General features: G+C 38.2%; 1 protein-coding gene across 2 annotated transcripts in view; it reads right to left on the bottom strand.

Annotated features, from left to right (window-relative positions):
• The window catches only part of MYOM2 (myomesin 2), an 81,304-nt gene extending 69,170 nt beyond the window's left edge, over window positions 1-12,134 (bottom strand). For both annotated transcript variants that reach the window (XM_074895731.1, XM_074895732.1), the window contains exons 1-6: window positions 12,049-12,134; window positions 3,936-4,069; window positions 2,794-2,913; window positions 1,305-1,443; window positions 971-1,128; window positions 10-102 (exon numbers count right to left, since the gene is read on the bottom strand). In XM_074895731.1, the coding sequence (XP_074751832.1) occupies window positions 10-102; window positions 971-1,128; window positions 1,305-1,443; window positions 2,794-2,913; window positions 3,936-4,042 (617 nt within the window). In that variant the 5' untranslated portion in view covers window positions 4,043-4,069; window positions 12,049-12,134. The remainder of the gene's footprint in view (window positions 1-9; window positions 103-970; window positions 1,129-1,304; window positions 1,444-2,793; window positions 2,914-3,935; window positions 4,070-12,048) is intronic.
• Between the last annotated feature and the right edge of the window lie 298 nt (window positions 12,135-12,432).

The following is a 12,432-nucleotide window of genomic DNA, read 5'->3' as shown; positions in this document are numbered from 1 at the left end:
ATAATCTACCTGTTTATATGCAACACGTGTACTCCATATTTGCTTTCAATTCTGTACTTTGCTGGAACACTTGCAGGAGTAATCAATTCTTCATTTTTGTACCTGACAATCAAGAAAAAATGAACTCATTAATATCAGCTACTATGCACTGCATTAATTTAGTAGATTTTTACATAGAGATATCATTTACTGTCATCTGAGCTCTTTATAAATTGTCTCTGCTTGCATAGAGTATTTTCCAGTATGCACGGATAGATATACATTGGGCCATGGAGGCAAAGGGGGACCATCGCTGCAGTAAGAAAGTGGAAGATGTGCACCCAAACCAGAAGAGCTGGCAATGAAGCAGACAGAAGATGGTATGTGACTTGAACTTTACAGTCTGCTAGCCCTGACACAAGATGGGAAGCAAACTTTGTCTTGGATCACAGCTAAGCACTTCAGCACAAACAAGGGAAGCAGTAACAGGACTGTGCCTCGGGTTAGATCTTCACAGTCCAGCCTGAGGCTCTCACAGACACAAGACAGCACTTGTCTAGAGAGAAGGGCAGCTTCAGGGACGTTGCCTCAACAGAGACTGACACAAAATGAACATAGATACAGCTCATGACAACAATGGTTCTGTGCAAGTTGACCCAGGCCTAGCAAGTAGCCTGTCAGCTCTGTGTATTTTGCCATTTGCTACTTCATCATGAGGGAATTCAACAGCCAGAAAGACTGGAATGCCTTCCACAGTCTGCCTTCTGAAACACTTGAGCTTGCTTCTCACACTACACAGGGCCATTCAGCAAGCTGTCCTCCCACTCCTTCCACTGCAGTATCAAGTGCTACCATCCAGCACATCTATGAGGATTATAAAGGGGGTTTAACATAGCCATTATGTATGTGACACTTATCAGTTATGCCATAACTTCCAAATGAAAACAGCTTAACAACATTTTTAGAGGGCTAGGAAAGGCTAGTCTCTCACCATTGTACAACAGGGGTGGGAAATCCTTGTACAGTGAAGCAAAGGCTCACAGACATCTTTTCCCAGACAGTGTGAGACCTCAGGCGCACTAGAATTTCAGGAGCTCGACTTATACTTTCCTCAAGAGCGTGTCTTTCCAGAGCCATATTTTCTTCTACCTATTAAACACAGGAAAAGAAAAGAAGCATCTAGCAGCAGACTCAAATGGGGTAGAAGATCTAATCGTGAATACACAAAATTAAAAGATGCTAAATCACTATTTATATTTGAAACACAAATGTCTGTATATCTTATGATTCTGCTTGGATAGGAACAAAAGTGTTCATCACCATACCATCCTTTGTATAGCAAGTCTATCCAGTTGTTCTCTAGCACGGTGTCTGGCTGTGTGAATCTCTTTTTCCAAAGCAGACAACTCACTGGCAAACCGGATCCTTTTCTCTTCACTTGCATGAGACTTTTGTTCATGAGTTCTGTAGGACAAGAAAATATATCAGGTAAGAGTAACCAATATGAAGCTTTAAGATTGTCACTTGTACACATTAGGTGACCGAGGACTCTGAAACTTATCAGCAAAATGTAAAATCTAGTTTAGGAGTTATTCTTGGAGCCTATCTGCCTATCCTAATGAACATGTGAAATTAATATGAATTTTCCTTCATTTTCTTTGCCATAGCTTCAGGTCTTGAAAGCTGGTATGGTCACGTTGATATGATACCCCACAGTCTTATCCTCTGGTAATCAAGATCAAGAATCTGCCTGGCTTCCTTCTGGCCCCTAATTTTCCTTCTCATGGACACAGAAAGGTAGAGGAGTGAAGGCATGTTCTGTGCCTGTTCACACTCTGATAAGAGTTGGGTCTTGCTTATGGTGTGCCCTTGGCTCTAGCACCTGAGAAGCTCTGCTAGCTCCAAGGACAGTATCAGCTGACCTCACATGAAAGATACAGACCAAGGAGTTCACAAGGATTTGATGAACTGCTGCATGCAAAAAAAAAAGCTGTCCTTGGGGCAAGGGTGAGCAGGAAATATTATAGAAACTACTGGAAAAGACAGCATTTTGAGAAATTTATGTGTTGTTCCCTGAAAATCTAACTCCACAGATTTTTCAGAATTAAAAACCCCAAAAAAACCCACCTCATAAATGTTTTTAGGAGGAGCTAGCTCTAGCTCCTGCATTCCTGTTGATTCAGTAAGCAGCCTATACTCTTTGCCTTGCCAACAGGACAAAAGAAGGGAGCTGAATATCTGATATTTCTAACGTGGCTATCGTTATATAATACGGCAAGTCTCTTAAGGCATAACCCAACATGCCATCAAGCAAATGAGAAGGCTTGCATGAAGTTCACTGAACAGTAGATAGAGACATTATTTGTCTGTCAAATTCACTAACAAACAGGAATACTGCCTTCAGCACATTTACTATAGGACTTCATATTAATGTTGTAACTGAGATGCGACAGTATGTCCTCTTGATATTAAGGAAAGAACTCAAAAAGTTTAAATCTGTCCAAATCATAAATTTAAGAATAGTGGAGTAGATCTGTTCAAAAATGAGTTTTGGATGCCAGGGAGATTCTAATTTATTTTGGTTTTAACGCTGTTTTCAAGGGTCAGATTGAGGATTAGGGGAACAATTTTGGGTTGAAATATGAGATTGAAAGTGACACTCAGTCATTTAGAATTCCAGCCAAAATAGTTCAGTGAAGAATAGTGAGAGAAAAACCTCCTGTCTTGTCTACTCTGTAAGACCCCTGGCAAAAGAGCAATACTAAGTGGGACCAGAGCCACTACACAGGTCAGCTGGGACCAACAGAGCTTTACCTTTTCCTGGATTCTTGCATTGCTTCATGAGCCAAGGTGCGTGCCCTCCTGGCACAGAGTCTACATGTCGTTTTTCCCAAACCAGACGATTCATAATAGGCAGCCTGTCTGGAAGCAGCCCTTCAAATATAAAAAACGTTGTTATAATCCAGCAATTCTGGTAAAACATCAACTCACAAAAGTCAAAGAAATTACTTTAGATGAGCTGAATACCATGACTGAGCACTGTTCAGTGAGAAACCTACTTTGTATTCCTCACTGACTGCACTAGGGTGTTGATTTTCACTTGTCCTTCAAGGGCTTAATGCCCATCATTTGTCACAGGGGATCATTAGACATTTTATTTCATTCAGTTCTGTTAAATTAATACTTATCTCAGTCTCCAATCATTCAAGTGTTATGATAGCACTTCGGTGAACCACGAGGGTACCAGCCTATCTAATACACAAATCACACAGAATCCCTATAACATTGTCTATTTCTAAATATTCCTGCCTTTTTATACTTCACAAAACCTCTGCATAAACTCTTCTCTTTCATAAGGGAAGCTGGACAAGCTACATAGCTAGCTAGGCTAGCAAGGCATGTTAATTAGGGAGGACAGTGATTCCTAAGCAACCAATATTCAAAACTCCAGACTTTGAGGTACAAAGAACATGTATCCTGTGTCTAAAACTCTGAGATTTCAGGACAAGAGTTAAACCTTTACTTAGTTTTAAAATAAGAAATTGAATGACAAAAACTATAATTAGGAATAGCCAACTTCACGAGAAGGAATATCTTCATGTCATATGGAAGAATGGGTAAAAAACTGTTTCTGTGATTTACAATAAATTTTGTGGCAATTTTCCAGTCAGAGTTTTAATCAGAGCCTGAAAAGAAGAATTTCCAACTTGGAAGTAGTAAACAGGACAGATCCAGGGCTAAAAAGTAGTCAAGTTGCAACATAGCTAGAAAGTCTAGGTATGCTGGTGGGAGACTATAGACATGGAGTATCCCAATGGAAGGAACTGGAAAATTACCATTCTGAATAAATTGAAATTTTGGGGGGCAGAGGAGAAAGTTAAATATCTTGATTCTAAGAACTGATCACCCAAAAAGAGACATCTCTATGCTCCATATGTGAAAGAGATGGCACTTACTTTCTTGCTGCATATTCCTCAAGTATATATCTTGTCTGAATGTTGCGATAGGACTGATCAAAGTGCTTGTGCCTCCTCTGGTAAAATGGCACCACTACTGAAGACATACTTCAGTTTCTTACAACTAGTAATTCCTGCAGAGAGTGAAATCACATTTAGCCATATATTTCAGACACTTAGGTCTGATATTTTTGGATATGTGTGTGTACACGTACAAACGTATCAAATTCCATCATTTTATGACAAATAGAGCCATCAATGATATACATGGGTACCTCAGGCTGTATGTTATCAGCCACACAGTGTGAGCTATAGAATCATAGATGATAGAGTTAGAAGAGAATTTACTGCATCATTTTTCCCCTTCTTTGCAGATGTCATTTAATACTTCCATAGAAATTTCCAGGGATGAAAATCTGATCACTTTTGGAGCATTTTTAGATGTTTCAGCTCTCAGCTTCAAAGCTTCTACTTTGTTCCTTTTTGCAATTTATGCTCACTGTTTCTTGTCCAATTTACCATGACAACAAAAAATAGATGGTATTCACCCACTTTTGAAGCAGGCTGTTAAAGATTTTGTTTGCATCCTCTTTCAGCTGTCTTGTTTAGACTAAACAAAGCTGGCTCATCTTATCTTTTCTCATGGGTTGTTTTTTCTAGACCTTCAATCATTCTGGTTGCTCTCCTGCGGACTTCCTCCAAAGTATGGCATAGTTTGATGGGTATTTGGATAGAAGGTTCTCAGAAACATTCAGGGAGCTCCCAAAACCAGTGTGGGTGGGAAGAGCATATTTCCCAATGAGTCAGAGTTAAGCAAATTCCCAACCATGGCTTTAAAAGAACCCAGAGGTGCCCATATCCCTTTGTGCTCATTAGAGACATGACAACAACTGCTAGCAAAAGTGGGGAATGTTACCAGCCATGTCCTGAATATGTGCCAGCTTGTGCGACTACAGTCTGCTGAATAAGTTCCATTTACAGTCTCGGTTGGATGTGGGGCTCTTTAATCCTGGGCCACTTGTCCTAAACAGTGGTGAGGGATTTCAGGGGGCAACAGAACAGTCAACAGCTTCCTCATGTGTGCTTCAGTGACAACTGAAGAAATTTCCCAATATAAAGTCTATAAGGCAGCTTGAGCCAAATCCTGAAGTTTTTAGTCAGGCAAATTCCTGCAATAGCATCTAATTTCCTCCTGAAAGATAAGGGGAGCACCTCGTTGTTATGCTCCTATGTGGGGTGCAGCCTGTCAGCTCCGCCCCAGAATCTGTGAGACACAGGCAGAAGCATGGCCTGGGACCCACCTCAGGGCTACCAGTGGGAAGTGAAGCCACACTAGTTCTTCCAGGAGCCATATTAAGAGGGTGTCAGGGTCCTGGGGACAACAGTGGACTTGACTGTCCCTGCCCAGCCTCCTCCAGGGCTCCCCCTACCATGCCCACAGCCCAGAATCCCATTTCATCCCCCCAGGGCTGTCAGCCCCCGCCCCAGTGACACTGCAGCAGGGTCAGTCTCCAGCTCCTCACACCTGGCCCTGCTTAGCCATGGGTCCTGCCAAGAAGAACCTGCCTGTGATGGAAATCCTCAGACCCACACCAAAAGTCTGCATTTGTAACAAAAAAATCCCATAGGTAGGCTGTTTCATGATGTATATAAGATGAAAGCTCAAAGGGATTTGAATAGAAATCCTATAAACTCATTTAGATACAATACGAGCTCCTCCTATTTAGCTGCAAAGGCACTGGTACTGACCAGTTTTAGGTCATGTTCTGCTTCCTATCAAATACCTGGAGATATGTGCTTTGGGAACAAAAAGAGGTAATACCCACATCAAAATTCAATTAATAACTGTTTCAGGAAAAAGTGGTTTCTGGTAAAATGAGATCTTGTTCAAAATTGAAGAAATCCAGTCACTACATCATTGTCAACTTTCAAATTCTTCGTAATTTTTATGGTTTCATTCATCTTTTTACTGTGTGAAAAGCACTTTAATAAATTATTGCTGAAAATAGGTTTCTAAATGTTTATTACTTTTTCTGAAAGCAATCATGTTTTCTGTCACATAATGGAATTTTTATTAGCATCTCATGTTTTGAAAAATCATTTTGCAAAATCCCCATTTGAGAATGGGAAGCAGTGATAAAAATGTTGAAAAATTACAGATATTAGCAAAACTTTTGAATGAATTTTTAACGTGTGACTTGTTGACATTTTTTCTAATTGTACTACTATCCAGACTGTATATGTAGAAGAAATCTTTTTCTACATTTCATTGCAGCAATTTATTCTTGAAAAATGAGCTAGATTTCTTATACAACATATCATATTTTTAGAAAGAATAATGTATGATGATTCAATGAAAGTCTGCAATTCTTAGTTTAGCAAGTCCCTTGATTTTATGTGTCTGTTTGGTAATTTTGCCTGAACTGTATAAAATTAAACCCAAATTAAGTAAGAACTCCCCATGTTTTATAGGCTAAGAAATCGAACATTTAAACATGCTAAAATACCTGAAAATACCATATTTCCACCATATAGTATTTACCAACAAAAGCCAATGCTAGTTATTGATTAAGTAGTGCAATAAATTCCAGCTGTGTCTGACTGTTAGTTTCAGGTATTCAATTCAGATGCCCCTAGGTCATGACATTCTCATATCAGTTAGTTTTACTTTTCCAAGAAAAGAGACTCTGCGGGAGAAGACAGTAGGTATATTTAATTGCAGATATATCTTATTTTAAAAAGCCATGAGATCTAAAGAGATGAGTTTTTACAATTTATCACCTAATAGCTGCATCTTCTGCATAACCTATAGTTACATTTTCAACCCTTTTTCAAGAGATATGAAAATTACAAGTGACATGTTCAGGAATGAGAGCTTTAGGCAAAATACCAAACACTGCAAGAAAAAAATAAAACAGGTTTACAGCATTACTATGGGACATTAAAGAAATATATTACCACGTTTCTAGAGCAACAAGAAATTTAACATGACCCAAGTTAGTACAGCACAGTGCACCGCCTTGCGGAGATGCTAGCTTAGTTAGGTGCCCTCATGCAATGTTGAGCTGACGTGGACCTATTAACTCATCATATGATATGTTGTCTTAGTTACACGAACACAGTCACGCAGACCCATGAGCAGCCTTGCCTTCTCCTAGTTTTGGTATTTGTACATCACATTATGCTATATCTGCAGACATCAAATACTGGCTTTCTTCTTGCTCTCTAACTGCATGACTATTGTGTATATGACCTTTGGCTTCTCCATTAGTTCATATGTTAACCAGACAGTTAACGGTATAATGTTCCCTCTTTTCTATTTTTAAGTAGCCTTTTCACCTAAATGAAGGTGCAAAGGGCAAACCCATAGATTAAGCTGACTCAGCTGTTAAGCACTACTCATGTTTACATGTGGCCCAGTTAAATAATACTGTGAATTTATCAACATGCAATTTATTTGTTGCTATGTATATAACTCCCACTGAGTTCTGACATATAAAGGTTGCAGAGTAATGCCCATGTGTCTAGATGGATCACAGTCTGGGTTATTTTTCATTTTTGAGATAGGAGGAAACATCTTTGTCATTTGCAGTTTAGCCTTTTCCACTCCATTAAAAACTTAAATTTTAATTAGCATATCTTCTTCTATTAAGCAGCACCCAGAGTTTCTCAAAATTTGGGTTCAGATATTTTTCACATTTACCCAAACACCCTTAGAATAGAAACAAGCATAGCTCTCCACTCCCAGCATCCATACAAGCAATTAACTGAGCTTGTTAGCAGCCAGACTCATTTTGCCTTATGTTAACACAGAGGGGAGCTGCCTGGCAACAATTCCAAATGTAATAATCATCATCAGTTAATTAGAATGATGCTTGCAGAGTATGTATTTAATACTTAATAGTGCTGCAAAGACAAGTAGCTGAAGAGCAAAATCACAGCCGCAGTGTAAAACCAGCTTCAACAGTCTACAGAGCATGTAGGGTATCCTGAGTTCAGGATAAGAGAAGTTTCTATTGTCTTCCTAGGAACAATGTGCTGACTGTTTTCCCAGCTCTCCACTGATACAAATTTATGTGAGATGTTTGAAATAAATACTAATGTTTAGTAAACCTACCACTAACAGGGTTAGATTAACATGCTACGCAGATGACAGCTTAGCCCTACCAAAGTTACCCATGTAAGTGAACCAAGATTTTATTACTGGCAATGGCTGGAGACTTAATTATACTGGAAAGTCCATTGGTGGAACTGACCCAGTGGGAAATTGAAAATTCAGCACAAACAAAAGAATCAGAAAAAGCATACATAGGCCCAGAGAAAGACAAATTAATATTCTGGATAGTTGTAACAGATTAAAAAACAAATCTCAGGTTTTATTCACCAAGTTCTACCTGTATGTGACTGCAAGAGTTACAGAGAACTTGCTGAAATATATGGCCTGTGTGTCACCAGCAACCCTTGAACTTCTTCCATGCAGATCTTATTAAAATGCCTGGATTTCAAGAAAAAGACCTAGAGTCACAGGATAAGATGGTCCTAAAACAGTCCTAAAAATGTCTCTCATCTGACATTTTTTTTTTTTTTGGTGGAACATAGTGCCATTGTACTCCTACCTTTTTTTTAATCATTCCTATTTATTTCTATGAGTATAAATACTGGGGACATCAGAAGGACCTAAACTGTACTAATCTATGTGCTGTATAAACCAGTCAGAAAACTATTAAACCCAAAAAAAAGTATTGTCAGCTAAAATGTCCTTAAGGATTAATGATGTAAAACACAGATGAAATAGCCTGTTCAAATACTACACAAATATATATTTCCACATGTTTAGTAGTATACTATATATATATATATAGTATAGTAGTAGTATACTATATATATATATATATATATATATATATATATAACAATTTATAATTGCTCATGAGTAAAAGGCAGAGTTCCCTGGCCAGGATAGCATAGTTTCATGCCGTAGCAATACTGGTCTGAATAGAAAGCAGTAATCTAGGACCATGTGACAAGGGGCCACATTCTTGAGCAAAGAAGCCAAAGGTCTGATATAGACATTGTTAGTCTCATAAGTGAGTTAATTTAAGATTTAAAGGACAGGCAGTAAATTCTAGCATGATCATTCACATAGCCTCAGAGAGCAGGCACACAACCAAATAAATTGATGGATGGGATTGACAAGTGCTATGGGAAGAAGAACATGGTTGTGCTCACCATAGATAGACAGGTTGCATTCCCAGGCTCAGAAGGATCCTGTCATGAGCAATGCACCATACAGCATGTACTTTCTCTGCCTGACCTGTCAATGCAACCTGTAATTTCTTTGCCTATGTCTGTCCTTGTCCATCTGCAGAAGAGCCAAAAAGATTCGCAGGTTCTTGCCTGCCCTCACGTAGCCTATCCTCATTCTGGCTGAAAGGTCAGTACATCCTGTTCCTATGTGCATATCCTCATTCTTGATCTTCCTCTGTATCTCATCTTTCTTAAATATCTTTGACTATTTGTATTGGCTTGAGGGTTTGTCCTGTTTTTCCCATGATGTTGGCATTGTTTCCTCTACCTGTCTACCTTGTTGTTATCCACATTGTTCAAAGTGGTTTTAGGAAGCTCCAATTTGCCAACCTATACTTCCATGGTACATTAAAGCCCATGATATTTAGCTGATAAAATATATTTAATTCCATACCACCTACATACCACAATGAAATATATGAGGAAAAAAAAAAAAAAAGACAACAAAAAAAAACCAAACCACCTTCTAGTCATCACTTATCTCTAATGACCAGTTTAAAGAATTACCATATTGTCTCAAAAAACACATAGCCTTTTCCAGATGGTTATATCAGTCCTGTAGAAATTGCAGTAGATAATAACACAAGAACATTTTTTCCCCCGGAAAACTTACTTTGGTGGAAATCTTGTAAAACCAGCATGAATCATTATATAACTCATACACACTACAGTCTAAAACAGAATGGGATGTAGAGGGTCTTGTAACATCTCCACTTTGGTAATAAACTTTTAAAATGCAAATACGTGTCTCTAATCTTTTATCTCTGTGTGCATGTGTATATTTAGATCTTACACAGAACATAATGTTCTGTGTATGAAAAAGGATGAAGTTAAAAAAACACACAATCTACTGTCATTTTAAGATGCCTCTTCTTTCCCATTGCAGAGTTTTTTCCTTCTGCATAATAAGAATTCAGTTTTAACTTTTTTGACAACAGAATACAAATGCTTCTGAAATTAAAAAAAAATTAAAAATATTGTATTTTTACATATAGTATACATAAGTATTGTATTTATCATTTGCTTAAACTCTATGGAATTCCAGACATTACTCAGCAAGCTTTGAGATTCCTTGTCTTTTATTTTCTGGCATCTTTAGCTACAACATAGTTGGTGTTATGGTTTAATGATCATATCTTCTTTGTATGGGGATAATGTTATCCTAGTTTCACAAATCAGTTTTGAACAGAAATCTGGTGGACAACAAGTTCAATCTGGTTCAAATCACCCCCAGAAGTGCATGCATTTCCTCATTAAACCTAAAAAACCTCTCATCAATTTCTAGTCATCCGAATATCTAGCACAGCAACATTTTCAAACAGTTGACAATACTGGCCATCACAGATGTGCTTATTCTTTATTAATAATTTCATGAGTTTTGAATGAGTAGATTTGTAACATTTCACTACATCAAAAGACCCTGCTTGCAAAGACATACCAGTAGATTAAGCAATTTAATGCAATTGTTTGGCTATAACACATGTATGATTAGTTAGAATGCCCACCTTGACATTGTAATAGTCCCTGAGTGGTTTGCTTCACCCTCTAGCCATAACAGCTAGTGTGGAGACAATTTGGAATATACCAAGGGAGGTCATGGCCGTGGTCATAGACACAGCCCTAGTCAACCACCAGCTTTGCTCTGTCACAAGTAGGTAGAAGGCAGAGCCACGGGAACTCTTCTCTCCAGCAAGGTCATTGTTGTGGAAGGGAGCACTAGTTCCCACACTGTTTGAGTCTAAGAAAATGTAATTTTGGCTTTCCTATTTTTTGGCTTTTCCATGACTGTCATGATGGAAAGGAGTGGAAGCCTCCAATGTGATTTCTTTCGCCATATCCCTGTTACAAGCAAAGCAGTATAGAGCCCAGAGAGGGTACTTATGTAGGTACTTTCCTATGAATTCATGATCTTACATGACTGGGAATTAAATGAGGCTGAATTTGTCCACATTTACTTTAAACATTGCCAAACTAACATTCCAAATACACAAGGAGTTGCAACAGGTTCTGATGAAGTTTTGAGATTTCCATTCACTTTGCAAGTATATTACATCCCTTCAGCTGGACAGCAAGGAATGTGAGACAGTGAGATGGTGAAAGTCACTTCCCATCATCCCAACCTTCATTATCCTTCATTACGATACTCTCATTGGCTCTCAGGTATTATCAACACATGCAGGCATAGTTTCAAGAGCATGAACATGATTTCCCAAGACTCTATCAGTGGTATTTAGCTGGAATTTTCATGTGGCACAGAACACATCACGTAGCCTAGAGCAATACAGACAACAGAAATATGTCTTCTGAAGACATGTAATTGGATGGAAGTATGGTAGATAAAAAATAAAAGTAGAATTTTTTGTCCTGGCTACATCCTATTCTTCATCATGCCAAACAGTTTTGCCAGATACTATAGGTTTTTATGCTTAATTATTTGCCCACATACTTCAGATAAATCATGTTTTGTCTCTTTATACAGTATAAGCACACAAGAAAACAGCATGCCAATATATGTGCAATTGGAGAAGCACATACACCAATAAAGCTATGGATTGATATAATGTACTTCTTTATATGCAGACAGAAACAGAGGAAACGTAATACGTAGTAAAATCTAGCTGACTATGCACAGAATAAAACAATTCTATTTTACTTTTTTGTTTGTCTTTTCATAAATCAATCTGTGTCCTGCTTATTGCTTCTTTTCCCAAAGGAAGGTAATTTATTTTTTACAGAAAAGCAACACCCTCGTACAATCACTCCCATTTGTTCTGAACAAGAAAACTTAGATGAAAAATGGACTTACCAAGGGATATGGAAAAATTGCAAAGCACAGAGGAAGACCAGTGTTTCCCAGCTTAGTAAACTCTGGCTGAGGAAAACAAAAATAATTCCCCTCTCTAAAGGCTACTGCCCCTCCACTCCCATTTAAGGGCAGATGCAGTGCTATATTTAGAACTAACCAAGTGAGGTCAGCCTAATAGGCAATAAGGGTGTGATATAAAGGCAGAAGAAAATCACTACTCCACACACAGTTTTACACTGTATTTTAAGAAAAGATAGACCTCATTCCTAAAAAAAAAAGCTGTTGTTTATGTTGAAAGTGGGGTTTATTTTCCCAGCAACACAAGCGCATGGGAAACTGTTTAATGTCAGAAAACAACCTTTTCATTTAAAAATGATTGAAGTT

This window comes from Athene noctua, chromosome 1 (genome assembly GCF_965140245.1).
Source record: "Athene noctua chromosome 1, bAthNoc1.hap1.1, whole genome shotgun sequence".
Classification (NCBI taxonomy): Eukaryota; Metazoa; Chordata; class Aves; order Strigiformes; family Strigidae; genus Athene; species Athene noctua.
The sequence above is the reverse complement of the archived record's forward strand: the minus strand, read 5'-3'. Positions and strand labels throughout refer to the sequence as shown.